Below are 20,138 nucleotides of genomic sequence, written 5' to 3' on the forward strand. Positions count from 1 at the left end.
ATTATTTAGTAAGCGCTCCCTCCCTTTGCCAAAGTCTACAGGAAGGGTCCAGGGAATAAATATCTCAAACTGTACTTTCTGTGTCCCTGGAGCCAACGTGCAGCTGCCTGTCAAGAACCAGGGTTAGCAGGACAACACAAGGACTAGGGACAATTCCAGCAGGGACCCTTTTAAAGTTTAGAAACCTCAACACAAACACGCTGCAGACCTCTCAGAGCTTCAGCGCTGGGACCTGAGGCCGCAGTCGGGAGACAGCCTCGACTCCCAGCAGGCCGCGAGAGGAACTCACCGCGCATCCCGGGCGCCGTGCCCTGTTAGCCAGCAGAGCCAGCTCCGCTCACCCCTCCAGAAGGCTGCGCCAGGGTCCAAGAGCTTGCAGCTGCAGCGTGCCGAAACCAGGAGTCGAGGTCCGGGCTCAGGCCGGAAGCGGGAGGCCGTGGGAGGCGGAGCCGGCATCGCAAGGGCGTGACGTCACTTCCTCTGGGCGGGGTTGCGGGCCATCCCGCGCAAATTGAAAGGTCCGGCCGCCGGTGCACAGCTGCTTCCCTGCGCCCCTGCCCCTTGAGTTCCCCGCAGCCGTCTAGCGTGCTCCGGCCCAGGCGAGTGGGGACCTTGGGGATAGGCTTCTGAGCCCTCACCGGGCTGCCCTCGGACGGACGACGGGGGACCTACCCGGGAAGCGACAAGAGCGGGCTGTGCAGGGCACGCGGTAGGTCCCCCCTGGTTCCCGCCCCTGCCCTCGGGATCCGGGGTCTTAGGGGCTGAAGGGGAGGGTCTCACGCGTTCCCGGACCCTGCAGTGGCCCTGAGGACGGCGCGGGGCTGGGGGGCATCCCTGAAATGAATTTGTAGTGCGGCGGTGTATGGGCCGGGGGAGCGCGCTCGGCCTGGCCTAGAGCTGCGGTTCGGCGAACCGAGGGAGGGTCCTCTCGTTTTCCTGCAGAAGCTATCAGGTCAGTTTTACATGCAACCTCCCAGCTTACAAATGTTTGACAAGTACATTGTTTTCTTAACGTTGTGCAGGCCAAAGGAACGTGTCTCCTGGAAAGGGCTTGTGGGCCGCCCTGCCAATCCCTGTGAGACGGGATGGAGCGGTGACATTGTGCTGTCACTACTACTGGGTGCTGCGGGCGGTCTCCTGAGGATGCTTTGTGCCTAAGGCGCCCCATCGTTCTCACTGTGCTGAAGAGGAAACATTTATTCGAGAATATTTACCTAACTTAGAAAAAAATGTAAGATTCACGAAAAGTATATACTATGTCAGTTTTCCTCAGAGAAAGAAAACTTTTCAGGAACATCTGAGAGGTAGGAGACTAATTGTTTTTCCTAAACTGTGGCTAGAGGACCTCCTGCGTCCAAATTACCTGCCACATTTAAAATTTAGAATTCCCATCTCACTCCAGGACTAGTGAATCATAGTCCCTAGGAGTGGAGTTGAGAATGTGCCAAGAATTGAAATTTGAGGACTGCTGAACTAGAGTATCACAGCTTTGATACAGGGTTTCAACAGGGTAAGTCTGACTTCTGATCCTGTACTTTCTTCCTTTCCTCCCAAACGTAATGCCTTATGGGAGAGATTTATTTTAGGAAATGTTGAGCAGCTGCTCAGTGTCTACTGCTTTTACTTTTTTATCAGGGGAGTTGGGGGAAGGGGCAATAGTTGCTTGGGAAAGGACTGGCAGCTACAGGTTTCCATATAGAAAGGGCTTGGGGGCTGCAACCTAGACGGAAGAGGGTGGGAAGCTAAAACATTTTTCTTGAAACTATTTGCACAGCAGGCACGGTTTCACATTATTTGCGGATAGCTTTCAGAGAGTCCAGTGGAGTTGCCCCTGGACTCCACCCACCACTGCTTATAAACAGAACGTTCATTGCTTGGAGTAAAGCGTTCTGATGGCAGTAAATTTCAGTCCTAGAAAAGTACAGCTTTAGTTCTATAATTGTGTTTGATTATTTTATTTTTCAGTTAAAATGTTCTACAAACTGTTTTGCATGTTATTTCTTATAATGCCTGTGTAGAGGCAATGTGGTATAGCATACACAGTTTTATAGATTTTAACAGTGCCTTTTTGGAGAGAGGACAGACTGATACTTTTTTAGTACCTTCTGCTTGCTTCATACTGTGTTAAGGGCTTGGAGCAAATGTTATGATTCCAAGTGGGAAGGCACTTTAGAAAGAATAAACATTAAGGAGCTATGAAGTGGCATTAGAGAGTATTAGTGATTAGGGTAACTATTCTAGACTATGGAAATTGTTTGACATGGAGGAGCCCACTTAAAATATTTAAGAGCATGATTCTCAAGTATCTGAACGATAATAGTTGCTATATCAGTTTCCAAGCTCATTTTCTTTATTTTTCCAACACTTTAGGGTAAATATATTTTGCTTCAAATTTTGCCTTCTTCTTTTCATATCATGTAGTTAACTTGGCACTATGGGGATACAAGGATTACTGCAATTTATCAAAGAAGCTTCTGAACCTATCCACATGAGGAAGTATAAAGGGAAGGTAGTAGCTGTGGATACATACTGCTGGCTTCACAAAGGAGCTGTTGCTTGTGCTGAAAAACTAGCCAAAGGTGAACCTACCGATAAGTAAGTTTGGACCTTATATTAATTCATTGCCAATTAAGAATGAGACTTAAAATGCCTTTTTTTACAGAAAGGGATCATTTTTATTCAATGCCAGGTTTATCAAGATGTGAGAGTATGTGCTTTAGAATATTGCCAAATCAGGGAACATTTCCTTCTATGTTACAGTCTGAGTTTTCATTCTTTCTACTAAGCCAGAGTATTAGGACACTAATGGACAAAGACTGTCTTCTTTATTCTTTAATCTAATATAAACTTTTTAACAATATTCTAAAAATCCATGGTGATTTCAAACTCCTTTCTTGGGTACAGACAACACATTGCTAAGCCCTATTAGCAAAACAAGGCAGTTGCTTCTAAGGGACAAGGTGTTCTGACTCCCTTTTACTTCACTTGGGGCCAAAACTGGTGACCATGTTGACATCCAGTCATAACTCTGTGACCTCATTTGAGGCAGGACCAATGTCCTCTTTATTTTTTAAATAGAAACGCTAGAAAAACAAGCAAACATAGTTTCTGGACAGAGATTTCCCACAGGAATTTGGATAATATTATGTATTTTCTTTTTTGCAATATATAATTTATCTCCTAGAGGAAAGGCTCACAGATCTTAATCTGATTTACTTGAGTACAATGGACAGTAATAACCCTTTTTGTTTACAGAAGATGGAGGGAAGGAGCAGGGATGGAGAGTAACAGAGAAGTCATTATTTAAAGGTGAATGTATGTTTTGGGCTTTCAGGCCTATGAAGTTAATTTGACCAAAAGTGACCTGTTACAGTTTGTGTGGATCTGAAGGAGTCTGGGCACTTCTCCCACTCCAACTGTTATAATCATTTTTTGAAAGTGATTTCTTTTCCACCACTAAATTTGAGCAGTTGCAGTTACAGTTGAAGACTACAAGTTTTTCAGTGCTACCTTCAGTGTTTCTTTGAATTTTCTTCACTGGGGGGAAACTTTATCTCTAGTTTTTTGGTAATTTTTAAGGATTCTGAGATTTTTGACTAACTGGAAGAGTTGTCCAGAGTATAGGGAGTATACTTTGTTGTCAGAGATGAACTCCACGGGACTGACCATGTTGTAGGTGTTTAGTAAATGTTTACTAAACTAGAAAGTTTCAGGACTTTCAGCAAAGTATTGTGTAATTTTTTTTTTTCCCACTGCAACTAATAAGTCACATTTGATAGTTTACTTTCCTTTTCTTTTTCACCTTTGGATGGGGATATTAACCAGAAAAGGTCAGAAAATTTGGATAAGCCTATGATAAACCTTTATGACCGTAATAAAGAATGATGTCACTCTGTATGTGCTGACCTGGAAAGATGTCCAAAATATATAAAGTGAGGGCACCAGGTGTCTGATGTTTATATTCTCTCTAGTAATTTTTTTTTGCCATGCTGCACGACATGCAGGATCTTAGTTCCCTGACCAGGGATTGAACCCATGCCCCCTGCAGTGGAAGCACAGAATCCCAACCAGTGGACCGCCAGGGAAGTCCCTCTGTCTAGTTTTTAATAAAAAAGTAAATTTCCTTTAAAATTTATTACAATTTTATGTTTGCTTTCTTCTATTTTTACTTGATACTTAATCAGTACTTAATCACTGTTCTGTAGACCAATGAAGGTCTATTGTCACTGGTTTACAATAAAAGGAAAAAAGGACAATGTAGTGAATTTTCCATTAAGATGAATATATTTGATTTAGAAGATTATCTTTTAAGATTGTGTCTTTTTATTAATATTTTTGAGTTAAAATTGATGCAAGTTATACGTGTAGCTATTGTTTTTAAATTTTATTGAAGTATAGTTGATTTACAATGTTGTATTTAATTTCTACTGTACATCAAAGTAATTCAGTTATACATATATATAAATTCTTTTTCCTTATGGTTTATCCCAGTATATTGAGTATAGTTCCCTGTGCTATACAGTAGGACCTTGTTGTTTATCCATCCTATATATAATAGTTTGCATCTGCTAATCCCAAACTCCCAATCCTTCCCTCCCCAACCCCTCCTCCCCTTTGGCAATAACAAGTTGTGCTCTATATTTGTGAGTCTGTTTTTGTTTCATAGGTGTGTTCATTTGTGTTGTGTTTTAGATTCCACATGTAAGTGATATCATATGGTATTTGTCTTTCTCTTTCTGACTTACTTCACTTAGTATGATAATCTCTAGGTCCATCCATGTTGCTGCAAATGGTATCGTTTTATTGCTTTTATATGTATACCACATCTTCTTTATCCATTCATTTGTCAGTGGACATTTAGGTTGTTTCCATGTCTTGGCTGTTGTAAATAGTGCTGCTGTGAAAATACGGGTGCATGTATCTTTTCAAATTACAGTTTTGTCTGGGTATATGCCCAGGAGTGGGATTGTTGGATCATATGGCAACTCTATTCTTAGTTTTTTAAGGAACCTCCCTCCGTACTGTTTTCTATAGTGACTGCACCAATTTATATTCCCACCAACAGTGTAAGAGGATTCCCTTTTCTCCACACTTTCCCAGCATTTATTATTTGTAGACGTTTTAATGATGGCCATTCTGTGGTGTGAGGTGGTACCTCACTGTCTCACTGTTGTTTTGATTTGCATTTCTCTAATAATTACTGATGATGAGCATCTTTTCATGGGCCTATTAGCCATCTGTATGTCTTCTTTGGAAAAATGTCTATGTAGGTCTTCTGCCCATTTTTTTATTGGGTTGTTTGGGGTTTTTTTGTAATTGAATTGTAGGAGCTGTTTGTATATTTTGGAAATTAAGCCCTTTTCAGTCACATCATTTGCAAATATTTTCTCCCAGTCCGTAGGTTGTCTTTTTGTTTTGTTTATGGTTTCCTTTTCTGTGCAAAAGCTTGTAAGTTTGATTAGGTCCCATTTATTTATTTTTGCTTTTATTTCTATTTCCTTGGGAGCCTGACCTAAGAAAACATTGGTATGATTTATGTCAGAGAATGTTTTGTCTATGTTCTCTTCCAGGAGTTTTATGGTGTCTTGTCTTATATTTGAGCCATTTTGAGTTTATTTTTGTGTATGGTGTGAGTCTGTGTTCTAGCTTCATTGATTTACATGCAGCTGTCCAACTTTCCCAACACCACTTGCTGAAGAGACTGTCTTTTCCCCATTGTATATTCTTGCCTCCTTTGTTAAAGATTAATTGTCCATAGGTGTGTGGGTTTATTTTTGGGATCTCTGTTCGGTTCCATTGATCTGTATGTCTGTTTTTGTGCCAATACCATGCTGTTTTGATTACTGTAGCTTTGTAGTATTGTTTGAAGTCTGGGTGGGTTATGCCTCCTGCTTTGTTCTTTTTTCTCAGGATTGCTTTGGCAATTCTGGGTCTTCTATGGTTCCATATAAATTTTAGGATTATTTGTTCTAGTTCTGTGAAAATGTCTTGGGTATTTTGATGGGTATTGCATTAAATCTGTAGATTGCTTTGGGTCGTGTGGCCATTTTAACAATATTAATTCTTCCAATCCAAAAGCATGGGATATCTTTCCATTTCTTTGAATCATCTTCACTTTCTTTTATTAATGTTTTGTATTTCTCAGCATATAAGTCTTTCACCTTGGTGAGGTTTATTCCTAAGTATTTTAAAAGGGATTGTTTGTTTACATTCCCTTTCTGCTATTTCATTGTTAGTGTAAAGAAATGCAACAGATTTCTGTACATTAATCTTGTATCCCGCTACCTTGCTGAATTCATTTATCAGTTCTAGTAGTTTTTATGTGAAAGCTTTATGGTTTTCTATGTATGGTATCATGTCTTCCTTACCAATCTGAATACCTTTTATTTCTTTTTCTTGTCTGATTGCTGTGGAAAAGACTTCTAATACTATGTTGAAGAGAAGTGGTGAGAGCGGGCATCATTGTCTTGTTCCAGATTTTAGCAGGAAGGCTTTGAGCTTTCACCGTTGAGTATTATATTGTCTGTGGGTTTGTCATAAATAGTTTTTATTATGTTGAGATATGTTCTCTCTATACTCACTTTCGTAAGGGTTTTTATCGTGAATGTATGTTAAATTTTGTCAAATGTTTTTTCTGTATCTATTGAGATGATCTTCACATGGTTTTTATCTTTTGTTGATGTGGTTTATCACAGTGATGATTTGCATATGTTGAGCCATCCATGTGACCCTGGAATGAATATACATGTAGCTGTTTTTAACTGTCTTGCCAGAATAAAAATTGAAATGCAATACCTGATTCTTGTTTGCATCCTGGACTGGGGAAAAAAATTGTAGCAGTGCTGTGTTGGAGTCAATTTTTCTGAGCTGGCTATACACCATCTCCTCCCAATTCAGCATTTAGTGAGCCCACATTGGTAGTTTATCCACCACTGTAGAATATTCATGTTAGGGATTGACAAATGCTACATGTTAGGTACCACTTTTTCTAGAACTTGTTGTTAGACATTTAGCAGGTCACCACTGGTTATAACAATACTGGGACAATCAGACAAATTTTAATGTAGACTGTATATTAGATGGTATTTTGTGGCTGTTAAGTTTCTTGGATATGATAATGGTGTTGTTGGAGAAATCAGGTATTTTTTTCTACTATTCTTTCAACTTTTAAATAGATTCGAAATTTCTCAAAGCAAAAAGAAAAGAAAATGGGGTAAAAAGGCTAGATATAGAATCACATAATGTCAGAACTGAAAAGGATGTCAAAGGCTTTTAATCTACACATGAGGAAAGCAAATATCCCATAGCGCATTAGGATCCAAGTCTAAATTAGAGTTTACATTTCCTGTGAAAACATCTGCTTAAAAAAACAGAATCCTCTTTTCATAGTCTGTCTCATCTGGTTTTAAAAGAGCAAAAGTATTATCTAAAGATGCAAAGCATTTAATTATTTTTCTTCATTTTCATAGGTATGTAGGATTTTGTATGAAATTTGTAAATATGTTACTATCTCATGGGATCAAGCCTATCCTGGTATTTGATGGATGTACTTTACCTTCTAAAAAGGAAGTGGAAAAGTCTAGAAGAGAGTAAGTTAATTCTTTAACTTTTTAAGATCTGACATTGTGGTCTGTATAATACGAATTTCTTTTTGTTTTAGTTTTTTGCGACTTGTTTTAATCTCTAGGACATGAACAGATTTCCTTAAATGTTCCATGTGTGCTAGAAAGGAATGTGTGTTCTTTAGTTATTAAGTGGATGCTTTTATGTCTGTTCAGTAAATCAAGCTTATTGGTTGTAATGTTCAAATCTTCCATATCCTTATTGGGTTTTTTAATGGTTTTTTTGTTTGTTTTTTATGTGTGTCTACTTAATTCATCAATTACCGAGAAAAGTACATTAAAATTTCACTATGATAGTGAAATTGTCAATTACCTTATAGTTCTGTCCAATTTTTTTTGCTTTGTTTATTTTGAAGCTATTTTATTGGTTGCATTCAAGTTTAGAATTTGTTATATTTTTGTGGCAAATTGAAGCAATATGCAGTGACTCTTTTAGTCTCTATGCTTTTTTGTTCTTAAGTCTATCCTGTCTGATGTTTGTATAGCAGTAACAACTTTCTTTTGTATGTTCCTAATGTCTTTTTCTGTTTATTTTCAGTTTTACTATGTCATTGGTTTTAAGTTTGTCTTCTATAAAGAACACATCACTGTAATTTTTTTATCCATTCTGTCAACCTTTGTCATTTTTTAAACTGGAGAGTTTTATTCTTTTTACATGGATCATTAACTGCTAATCTATAGCTCCTACCTTGCTTAACTTCTGGGTTGATTGTTTTTTCCACCCTTATTGTTGTCTCTTGTTTCTAGTTGAAAAGTGATGTACTCTATTTCTGTTCTTTTAGTAGTTATAATTGAAATTTTATCATTCATATTTAACTCAATAGAATCCAGTATTTTTATAACAGACCTTAGAATTTCTGTATTTTTTTTAAGAATTTCTGTATTTTATTGAAGCACCTATTCTGCCACTTTTCATCTGTTCTTGTTTTTACCCTGTGTTAGTTTTTAGGTCCAGGAGTCATTGTGCTGTACAGGAAAGAGCACTGGGCTTAGTTGTTAAAGGTAGTATGAGTTAACCCCAAATAGAAGTAAACCTCACTGAGTGATCATTTTGTGAGAGTGCTGCTTGCCTAGTTTTGCCGTCTCTGGGCCTAGAATCAAATTAGAGAGGGCTCTTCAGGTCTAGGTTTTTCAATCTAGCTATATTTAGTGGGCTCTGATTCTTAAAGTCAGAACTTTATAAAGTTTATAAAAGGATTCACTGAGACTCTCTGCACCCACATTCTAGTAGGAATAATACACAGTTTATTAAAAATACTTTTAATAAAAAGTTCCAGGTTAGTTCTTAAAGGATTGGTGACAGCCCTAAACCAGTGTGGCTAAGGGACTAGTCCATGCCATATCCCACCTGGGTATCTCCCACGGTGTTCTTAATTCTAATTACAGAGTTATTTCCTTTGGCTAACTTCAAGAAAGGAAAAATGTTTCAGCTCTCTGTCTCTGACCTGAGTGCTCTTTCTGACTTATCTCTGTAGGATCAGCTTTCTGTGTGCCACTGTAGTGGTGGGAGGGGCATTTAAAATCCTTTTCTACAAAGTCTCCTCATCTCTGGAGCTCAGTTTAAAAGTGAACTAGGAAATTTGTGTGTATGTGTATATGCACATTTACTTGAAAGGTAAACTTCATGAGTTCATACTGATACTTCAATTCAAATTCAAGACTACAGGGGTTTTTTTTTTTACTTAACTTTTTCTGTATTGTGTCTGTTGCTTCTTTCTTTCATACTGAGAATCCTTGTTTTCAAGGATACAAGGATAATAAAGTTAGAATATCTTATAATAACTCATTTATTTTACCCCACATTATACTCAACAATAGATTCAGAATAAAATATGAATACTACCACTACCAATATGATTGTTGAAAACTGTTACAGTTTCTTTTTCTTTCCTTTGCATGTGCACTCTCTCTCCCCATTTCAAAAATAGTGGTACTACATTGTCAGGGCACATAACTACTGCTCTCTCCCTAAACAGGGAGAGAGCAGTAGTTATTTAGTCTTGCGTCTACAGATTACCATAAAGCTGGTGGCTATTAACAGTCCTTATATCAATGTCATGTTATTTTGGGTTTTCCATAGTTTGTCCTCTATTATGAATAGATTCCACAGAGAAACTCACAGGAAACAATATACTTCAAGTTCTTAGTATGTTGATAAAGTTGCACCCTTTACACTGGAAAGTTAGTTTTAATGGTGTAAAAGCCTTGACTTACATTTTCTTAAGTGTCTTCATTACTCCATGTTCTTTTGACATGAAGCATTGCTATGGGAAAGTCTGATGATAAGCTTGTGTGTATAGGCACTGTAAATCCTTGTTCTTTTTGTCTAGAAGCCCCAAAGATGTGGGTTAATATTCTCAAGGATTGGATGTGCACTTTCAAATGAGTCAAACATTTTTTATTCTAGGAAAAATTCTTGAATTATAGTTTTATTGTAATTTTTTGAGTCCTTCTCTCACCTTTTTTTTTTTTTTTTTTTTTTTTTATCTTGCAGAAGAAGACAAGCCAATCTTCTTAAGGGAAAGCAGCTTCTCCGTGAGGGGAAGGTCTCAGAAGCCAGAGAATGTTTCACACGTTCTATCAATATCACACATGCTATGGCCCACAACGTAATTAAGGTGAGCTAAATAAGAAATTAAGCCAAAGTAACAAATTTCTGGGTTCATTTAGGCTAGTTATAAGTTGTTTGTTGAGTCGCTTGTTAAGGAAGTAAAGGGAGGAAAATTATTCTAGGCCTAACCTTCAGGAAAGCTGGGTGTCAGAGGAAGAAGGAACAGTATCTGTAGGTAGAAGAGAGGAGTCCAACAGTTTCCAAGGGAGAAATCCTAAGGAATAAGTGAAGTTCTCCCTTTTTAGATGTGTCACATAGATAAATGTGCTCCTCAGAGATGCAAGGAATAAATTCCTGGAGGTTCAATCCCACCCCACTCTCACAGTCTTTGACAGTTACTGTAACCTTCACTCATGAATGACTGTCAGAGATCTGTTGAAGTAGCCTGGCCAACTCAGGAGCTCTACAGACTTCTAGTCTACTTGATCTGCTTCTTAGAAGCTTATTTCCTTATTACCTACTATCATAAATCTTAGTGTCAGCATGCCCAATATCATAGCCCACACTTCCCCCTTTTCAGGTCAGTGTTCAAACTGCTTGGTAAACAAATGGGAAGATAGTGATTAAATTCTGTTGTTTCATTAGTACAGTGTCAGACTCGTGTTCTGTGATAAGAGAACCTGGGGAAACGTATGACTTGTGTTCTTTTTAGAGCATAATCATTCTTAAGATGGTAGCTTTCTATAATTTGAAATAATTAAACTTTATAGCTTATGTTTGCCCCCAAATGTACAGCAGTATTTCTTTTTTCCTAATTTATATATTGATTTTTAAAAAAGATTTCTTAGTGGCTGTATGATTAGTTCAATATATATAGGACTAAAAGTAGAAAAACTCACTTCAAAGGAAATTATTTTCAAAAATAATATTAGCAAGTATTCAATACATGTTGAGGGTGGTAATAAAGTGGGTTTGATACAGGAAGTTGTTCAGTGCTTTGCAGATGCTGTTCTTGAGATTGAGCAATCCTTTCCCATAGGCTGCTCGGTCTCAGGGAGTAGATTGTCTTGTGGCTCCATATGAAGCAGATGCACAGTTGGCCTATCTTAACAAGGCTGGTATTGTACAAGCTGTAATTACAGAAGACTCTGATCTCCTCGCTTTTGGCTGTAAAAAGGTACTTAACTACAACTACTCCATACTATTTTTCTATGTGGATGGAAATAGTGTAAATCAGGAGCTAAAGTTGTTTATCCTATTTAATACTTGCAACTAATATTTACTTACAGTTGTTAATAATTGTTTTATTAAAATGAAAAGAAAGGTTTTGCTGCTTGACATTTGTGTAATCTGGACGATTTTTCAGAGTAAGCCCTTACAGTTAGAGGGTTTTGTTTTCTCCAAATTCTTCAGTGGAATGTGGTCTTATTTTTTAATAATGATAACTTATATGCTTTATATTTTTCAATTAGGTTAGGTAAATAAGCTAACTTATCTACTAATGAGATGTTCTGCAGTTATTTAGAATTATGTATAAAACTATTTAATGGGAAATTTTATTATGATATATTAAGATACAAAACTATTAAGATACAAAAACTAAATAGGGTGATTTCATTTTTGTTAATATCTATGCTATTTATATTATCTATTTCATAGATGAAGAAGGATCTGTGAAAAGGTTAATGCTGGGTAACAGTGATAGATGAGACATTTGGGGCAACTTCTGTTTTCTTCTTTCTGAATTTCTGTGTTTTCCAAATTTTCTACAATGGACATGTATTACTTTAAGACTAAGCAAAAGGGTTACTTTAATATGTAAAAGCGGAAGGTAAGGAGAAAACGCTTTTTGTGTGAATTGCTATTTGACATGATAACCCTGTAATAGGTTATCCTGTCAAAAAGGGCCTTCTTTATACCAGAGTCAAGACAATTGAGTTCTGGTGTATGACCTTGTCTAGCCATAGCCTATGCTTCAATTTAACTTATTTGCAAATATCCCAGTAATTAACTGGCCTACCTGTCTCTCTTCTCAGTTATGATAAAGAACAAGAAAGACTTCTTAGAAATACTACAGTGTCTTAGATGATGAAAAATAAAAATGGCTCTTTTGGGTGTTAACAGTGTCCATTCCTCTTGAAGGTTATTTTAAAAATGGACCAGTTTGGAAATGGACTAGAAGTTGATCAGGCTCGGCTAGGAATGTGCAAACAGCTTGGGGATGTGTTCACAGAAGAGAAGTTCCGTTATATGTGCATTCTTTCAGGCTGTGACTATCTCTCATCGCTGCGTGGGATTGGATTAGCCAAGGCCTGCAAAGCACTAAGACTAGCCAACAATCCAGATATTTTAAAGGTAAGAGTGATTTACCAAGTGTCATATTCAGTTTCTGAAGAAGTTCTTAAATAAGATGAACTGCTCAGAATATGGATCTTAAATATTCTGTTATATCCATTTCCAATATGGTGTTATTGAAAGGAGAAAATGACTAAAACACTAGAACTTTGCTTTTGGCAATGGATGAACCATGTTTTCAGCAACTGACAAAAAACGAGTAGTAATTTTTTAAAATGAAGACTAATATAAAGAAACTTAAGGATAAGATATTCTAGGGTAGAATTAATGTTAAAAGAATAGTCTTTTGATTTCTGTCCTGTTACTCTGTAGTAGTGGTTCTCAAACTTTTTGGTCTTAGGATCCCTTTACACTCTTAAAATCTCTTTGTGGCAATTATTTTTGTTTATATGGGTTATCGCTATTGATATTTACTGAGTCAGAAATTGAAACAGAAGGAACTTCCCTGGTGGTCCAGTGGTTAAGAATCTGTCTGACAATGCAGAGGACACAGGTTCTATCCCTGGTGCAGGAAGATCCCACATGCTGCAGAGCAACCAAGCCTGTGCACCACAACTACTGAGCCCACGCGCCACAACTACTGAAGCCTGTGCGTCCTAGAGCCTGTGTGCCGCAACTATTGAAGCCCGCATGCTCCAGGGCCTGCATGCCGCAACTGCTGGGCCTGTGTGCCACAACTACGGAAGCCCGTGTGCCTAGAGCCCATGCTCCGCAACAAGAGAAAACACCACAATGAGAAGCCTGTGCACTGCAACAAAGAGTAGCCCCCGCTTGCTGCAACTAGAGAGAAAAGCCTGCATGCAGCAACGAAGACCTAATGCAGCCAAAAGAAATTGAAACAGAAAAATCAAAATGTTTATTAATTCACTTAAAATTAACAATAATTAATTCATTACATTTTAACATAAATATAATATTTTTATGAAAAGTAGTTATCTTCTGAAACAAGTGAAAGTTATGAGAGGAATTGCACATTTATGTAAATCTCTTTAATGTGGCTTAATAGAGTACAACTGGATTCTTGTATTGCTTCCTCATATAATTTGATGTGGTATCATGTGTCATGTATTTTCTAGAAAACTCTGAGACCCCATACATCACTGCACTATAATTTCTCTGATGTTTTTACTTTAAAAAATTAAACATTAAAGAAGCTTATTCCTACCCCACCCCCCCTTGAGTAGTTCTCTTAAGCCCTTAGAGTTTACAGAGCAGAATTTCCATTTTTTGTTTCCAGGGGTACAAGATGTGAGTCCTCAGGACTAAGGGTGGTGTACTAGAATAGACATCTCAAGGTTGGGAGATGGTGGCAGATTTCGGAATAGAGCAACATGTACTAACTAGCCTGTGACTACAGGATCACTTCAGTTCTCTGGGTCTTCTCTTCTTTGTCTCTAAGTTTGATATAAAAGATTTAAAACCCCTTCCAGCTTTAATCATCCATGACTCTAACAGGAATTAGAATGTTGACTTCATTTTTAAAATACGATCTATGAATATTTGGGTGTTTTTTAATTCTTAGGTTTTGTGTGTTGTTTGTTTTTTGCTTTCTAGATGAAAGGGACTTTGAGGGTGAAGAATGTATCTTAAAGTTATACCTAGGAATGTAAATTTGATGTGTAACTGAATTTTTCATTCTTTGTATTAATAATAGAAAAACCAAAGAAAATACTATTATAGAGACTTAGAATTTTAAGTCATGACATGCTTCTGTTTACTGGTAGAGGTTTTTAATGTAGATAAAAGCAATTGATTTTTCTATCCCTCCTCATCCTTCTCTAATGTAAAGTGATGGGTGTTGGGAATAATCTGTTTGATCTTCTTTATCTGCAGATAACTCATAAATATTTTTACATTCATTATTAGGTTATCAGGAAAATTGGACATTATCTCAAGATGAATATAACAGTACCAGAAGATTACATCAAAGGATTTATTCGGGCCAATAATACCTTCCTCTATCAGCTAGTTTTTGATCCCATCAAAAGGAAACTCATCCCTTTGAATGCCTATGAAGATGACATTGATCCTGAAACACTAAGCTATGCTGGGCGGTATCCTTTCTGAACTAGAATGGTAGAACTTTGCACTTCTTCCGTATTTTTGTGGTGATTTTTTAGTGAGACATTCAGTAAAGTTTGCAAATTGTTTTTTGCTTTCTTTTTTTATAGTGAAATCTTTATTTTGTTAAATTTAATTACAATGCTAGCGAAAATTTAGAGTAACTTTTTGTTATAAACCTGAGGCTCATCCATTATAACTTGCTAATTACTTAGATTGACTTGACAGAAACATGTACAGTCAGTCACTTAAGGTACATACTCCAAAGGTGGCACTTAAGAGAACCCCTCATGGCAAGCAAGCTCAATTAACCAGGAAGAATGCTCTGGGCATGTGAGTATGCCCCTTGAGGATACTCTTCCTACAGCCACTGGCCACGTACATCCAGGGTGATGTAGAGCTGTGAGTCACATAGGTAGTTGCCAAGACTTTCCTCTCCGTCTCCCTTGACAGGGAATAAGTGATGCCTTGGGACTTTGCTTCAGATAATAGCCAACTCCTGCCGTGACTAGTAAACTATGCCTGTGGTTTCAGTAGAGCTGAATGTGGAAAGTAAGTAGGGTCCATTGAAGTCATAAACCTGAAGATTTTCTGTGACAATAGAACACACTTTTCTGTCTTATTACAGTATCATTTGTTTGGTTGTTAATAAAAGCATTTTTCCTTAATCTTACCAACCTAGATATGTTGATGATTCTATAGCTCTTCAAATAGCACTTGGAAATAAAGATATAAATACTTTCGAACAGATTGATGACTACAATCCAGACACTGCCGTGGTAACATATTAAAGACTTCTTTCTAAAAGAGCACATTTTAGGGCTTCCCTGGTGGCACAGTGGTTGAGAGTCTGCCTGCCAATGCAGGGGACGCGGGTTCGTGCCCCGGTCCGGGAAGATCCCACGTGCCGCGGAGCGACTGGGCCCGTGAGCCATGGCCGCTGAGCCTGCGCATCCGGAGCCTGTGCTCCGCAACGGGAGAGGCCACAGCAGTGAGAGGCCCGCGTACCGAAAAAAAAAAAAAAAAAAAAGAGCACATTTTAATTATGTCTCAGGAACTGTGACTAAAGGCAAATCTTCATTTAGTAAACATCTTTTTTTTCTTTGTGGTACGCGGGCCTCTCACCGCCGCGGCCTCTCCCGCTGCGGAGCACAGGCTCCGGACGCGCAGGCCCAGCGGCCATGGCCCACGGGCCCAGCCGCTCCGCAGCATGCGGGATCCTCCCGAACCCGGGCCCGAACCCGCGTCCCCTGCATTGGCAGGCGGACTCCCAACCACTGCGCCACCAGGGAAGCCCTAGTAAACATCTTTTAAGCATTTCTATATCCAGGCATTATGCAGGGTGTAAATTGAAAACAACTCGATGTTAGAGAAAATATGTGTATTGGTTAATTTCCTTAAATTAAAAAGTGACCACAAAATGTATTATCAAACCTTTACACTTGAACATTTCATTTGAATATACCAAATGTTTGGTGACCTTTTTTCATCCCACCCCATTCAGCCTCTGGCATTTGGCATTGTTGAAGACCAAACCTAGAAATACCTCCCTTGGGGAGTAAAAACTGATTTTTTGCTCATTCACAATTTAGCAAATACTTACTGAGCACCCCTGCTATGTGTCTCTGAGCCCTTTCCTGTTTTCTTCTACTTTTTCCCAATTGTATGTATGTATCTCTTATGATACACTCTCCCACCATTCTCTCCTTTCTGTTCATATTTCCATTCAGACTCTGTTCTTGTTTATGTTCAGATTTATTCCTTAAATAAGTTCTTATTGCTCTAATTATCTCATTTATGCAGAGAACTCACACATCTTTAACCCAATCTCTAGTCTGTATACCAATCACCTAATTCTAAATGTCTCCTGAATCTGCATAAATGCTTTCCTATAATCTATCCACAGTCAAAAGCAAACTCTATTTCTTATCAGCTTTCCTTAATAACATTTTTTTCTTTTTAGCACTTGTTACTCCATAAATTATGTCTCTATTGTTAATTTTCTGATTCTTCTTGGTACAGTGTAATCTTCATAAAGGCAGGGTTTTGTGATATTCACTGCCATATTATATTTACCGTATTTTTTGTTGAATGAATGAATGTCAGTTACATGATCTCTTTCATTCAGACTAGAAGACTTGGAATTTAATTTTTTTTAAGTGAAGTATTGTTGACTTTTAATATTATACAGTTGACCCTTGAACAATGTGGCTTTCAACTGCACACATCCACTTACAAAGGGGTATTTTTCAATAACAAATACTACAGTACTACACGGTCGTTGGTTGGCTGAATCCGCAGATGCAGGAGAACTGCGGATATGGAGGGCTGATTATAAATTATACTCAGATTAACTGTATTGTTCAAGGGTCAACTGTATTAGTTTCAGGTGTACAACATAGTAATTTGATATTTTTGTAGATTATACTCCAAAGTTATTATAAAATATTGACTGTATTCACTGTGCTGTACATTGCATCCTTGTAACTTATTTATTTTATATCTAGTAGTTTATACCTCGTAATTTCCTTCACCTATTTTGCTCCTCCCCCACCCTGGCTTCTTTTTCATTGCTAAGTCTTTCTGCTTCTTTTCTGTCTTTCTGGTTAATAGTTTCTCCTTTCTCATAGTTATCCAGATCTTTACCCTCACTCACCATTCAGTTCTTTACTAAGCATTTGTTAAGTACAAGCATAAGTACCAGCATAGTTAGGTTAGCTAGTGTTCTGGAATATAAAGAAAAACAGTGTAATCCTTGCTTGTAAGGTACTCATTGTCTAAGAGAGAGACACATGGTTATATATATAGAAATATGGTAAGTCCTATAATAGATGTATTTGAGGCTCCCTGGAAACAAAGGGCATGCACTTAACTCCACCTAAGGAGAGAATACTTTTTTTTTTTTGGCTGCATTGGGTCTTAGTTGCAGCACATGGGATCTTTGTTGTGGCATGTGGGATCTTTTGTTGCAGTGCATGGGCTTCTCTCTGGTTGTGGTATGTGGGCTCAGTAGTTGCAGCTTGGGGGCTTAGTTGCCCCGTGGCATGAGGGATCTTAGTTCCTTGACCAGGGATCAAACCTGCATCCCCTGCGTTGGAAGGCGGATTCTTAATCACTGGATCACCAGGGAAGTCCCTAGGAGAGAATACTTTTTAATAATCATAACAAACATTTCTTGAGCATTTGCTGTGTTCTAAGTGCCATTCTAAGCAACTTAGACATAGTAACTCATTTACTCCTTAACAAGCCTCTGAGGTCAGTACCATTATTTCCATTTTACAGATGAGGAAACAATTAGAGGGAGGTTAGGCTACTTGCCAGCTCACGCATTTAATCAGTAGGGGAGCTCTGATTCCAAGCCAAGCCCTCTACTGTCTCCTTATAGAGGAACTGGTGTGTGTCCTGGCTTTACAAAGATGAGTGGGGATTTTCAAGATGGGTGAGTGGTTCCACGCTGAAGGAAACAGCATGTATGAAAGGATAACATGTTAAAGGTACTCTAAGTAGTTCATTCTGGCTGTACCAAGAAGGTCTTAGTGTTTACCAGGTAAAGGAAACAGAGCACCTTGAGAAAGAAAAAGAGGTGAGCCTAGAGAAGATGGCCACTGACAAACTGGTGGCCAGTTGAGCATTGAAAAGAATCGTTATTGTCAGCTGAAATAAACTAAGCTTATTAAGAGAGCACAAATTCATAATGATACTAAAAAAGAACTTTATGTTCATCAACTCAAATTATATAAACCTTACACTCAGGTTGCTAGTTCCTTTTTTCTATTTTCTCTTGTTCTGTATCTGGAACTTCTATTAATTAGATATTGGATTTTTCTGGTCTTCAAATTCTGGAACTTTTCTATCTTATTCATGTCTTTGTCTTTATAACTCTTGTACATTTTCTTCTGCTCTCTGCATTATCTCTGTTTGCTTTGGATTTTTTTTTTCTTCTATGTGTTTTGGCTTTTCTCTTTCATAGTGGAGACTTTTTTCAAACACCTAGAGCTTCTTGTCAATTTGTTCCTGTTTGGGAGAAGCACTGAGAAGCTTAAGAAGCTTTGTGTGAATGAGTGGGGCTTATAGTCTTGGGTTTTACTCTTTGGTTAACTGGTTGGCAACAAGCTGCCTTTGTTTTGTGAATTCCCAAACATCAGCATGTTTTTTCTCTGTACGGTTCTTTTTTCCAAAAAGGGATCCTCCAATTTCTACTTAACTATGTAAATGTGGCTGTTTGCATTTTGAGAGCAAGATAGGGAAATGAGCTGGGATGGACCAGGAAGGGGTAGGGCTGTTCCCCACTATTCATTATTTAGCCTTTCATTTGATCTGTCTCTAGACAAATGGATCTTCTTATCTCCTGAAGTACCTACTGTTTTTATGTTATTGTTTCTGGGTTTCAAAGGTCCAGTAGCTCTGAAGGCAGATGGGTGTGAATTGACTGTATGGACAGATTGAACATGAGCACCCAGGAGCCAAATAAACCTTTTTTTAAGCCCTCCCCCTACTTGAGGCCTCCATGGTACCTGATCCCTTCGATTTCCAAATCTTCAGGTTTCTGTATGTGGAATTTGTGGGGTTTTTTTTTTTTTTTGGCTGCATTGCGTTTTCGTTGCTGTGCATGGGCTTTCTCTAGTTGCAGTGAGCGGGGCTACTCTTCATCGCAGTGTGTGGCCTTCTCATTGCGGTGGCTTCTCTTGTGGAGCACGGGCTCTAGGCATGTAGGCTTCAGTAGTTGTGGCATGTGGGCTCAGTAGTTGTGGCATGTGGGCTCAGTAGTTGTGGCTCGCTGGCTCTAGAATGCAGGTGCAGTAGTTGTGGTGCATGGGCTTAGTTGCTCTGCGGCATGTGGGATCTTCCCAGAACAGAACTCAAACCCATCTCCCCTGCATTGGCAGGCGGATTCTTAACCACTGCACCACCAGGGAAGTCTGGAATTGGTTTTTTACTGATATTCTTTTCTGCAGATGCTTGAAGACACTTTGATCTTTCTTGGGCTAAGTTCTTTATTTTTTTCTTTATTGAGGTATAGTTGATTTACAATATTATATAAGTTTCAGGTGTACAGCATAGTGATTCACAATTTTTAAAAGGTATACTTTATTTATAGTTATAAAATATTGGCTATATTCCCTGTATTGTAAAATATATACTTGTAGCTTTCTTACACCTAGTAATTTGTACCTCTTAATCCCCTACCCCTATCTTGCCCCTCCCTCCTTGGGCTAGGTTCTTTAAATTCTTCTCTCTATACTCGTCTTCACTGTGGTTTGGAAGTTACAGATATCTCTTAATTTTTCTGTAGATGGTATTTGTGTTTGTTTCTTCTTATTGCTTTGGGGATGATTTTTTTTTTCTTACTGACATATTAGTTTCAGGTGTACAACATAGTGATTCAATATTTATATACATTAAGAAATTATCATGATCAGTCTATTTACCATCTGTCACCATACAGAGTTACTACAATATTATTATTATTATGGCCACACTGTGCAGCATGAGGGATCTTCGTTCCCTGACCAGGGATTGAACCCCTGCATTGAGAGTGTGGAGTCTTA

The 20,138-nt window shown here is 38.2% G+C and overlaps 2 protein-coding genes across 7 annotated transcripts in view; one reads left to right on the plus strand and one right to left on the minus strand.

Moving 5' to 3' along the window:
• CHML (CHM like Rab escort protein) overlaps positions 1-425 on the minus strand; it is a 261,691-nt gene extending 261,266 nt beyond the window's left edge. For 5 of the 6 annotated variants that reach the window (XM_067030671.1, XM_067030675.1, XM_067030669.1 and 2 more), the window contains exon 1: positions 290-415. The gene's annotated coding sequence lies outside the window, so the exon portion shown is untranslated. Of the gene's footprint in view, positions 1-289 lie in introns of all 6 variants that reach the window. The other variant, XM_067030658.1, reaches the window with a different exon arrangement.
• Positions 426-1,169: 744 nt separating this feature from the next.
• Positions 1,170-20,138, plus strand: part of EXO1 (exonuclease 1) — a 39,326-nt gene continuing 20,357 nt past the window's right edge. Inside the window, exons 1-8 of the mRNA XM_059078977.2 lie at positions 1,170-1,231; positions 2,422-2,595; positions 7,470-7,589; positions 10,117-10,240; positions 11,213-11,350; positions 12,316-12,528; positions 14,395-14,582; positions 15,272-15,368. Coding sequence (XP_058934960.1) covers positions 2,435-2,595; positions 7,470-7,589; positions 10,117-10,240; positions 11,213-11,350; positions 12,316-12,528; positions 14,395-14,582; positions 15,272-15,368 — 1,041 coding nt within the window. The 5' untranslated portion in view covers positions 1,170-1,231; positions 2,422-2,434. The remainder of the gene's footprint in view (positions 1,232-2,421; positions 2,596-7,469; positions 7,590-10,116; positions 10,241-11,212; positions 11,351-12,315; positions 12,529-14,394; positions 14,583-15,271; positions 15,369-20,138) is intronic.

The sequence above is a fragment of the Kogia breviceps genome, chromosome 1 (genome assembly GCF_026419965.1).
Source record: "Kogia breviceps isolate mKogBre1 chromosome 1, mKogBre1 haplotype 1, whole genome shotgun sequence".
Taxonomy (NCBI): Eukaryota; Metazoa; Chordata; class Mammalia; order Artiodactyla; family Physeteridae; genus Kogia; species Kogia breviceps.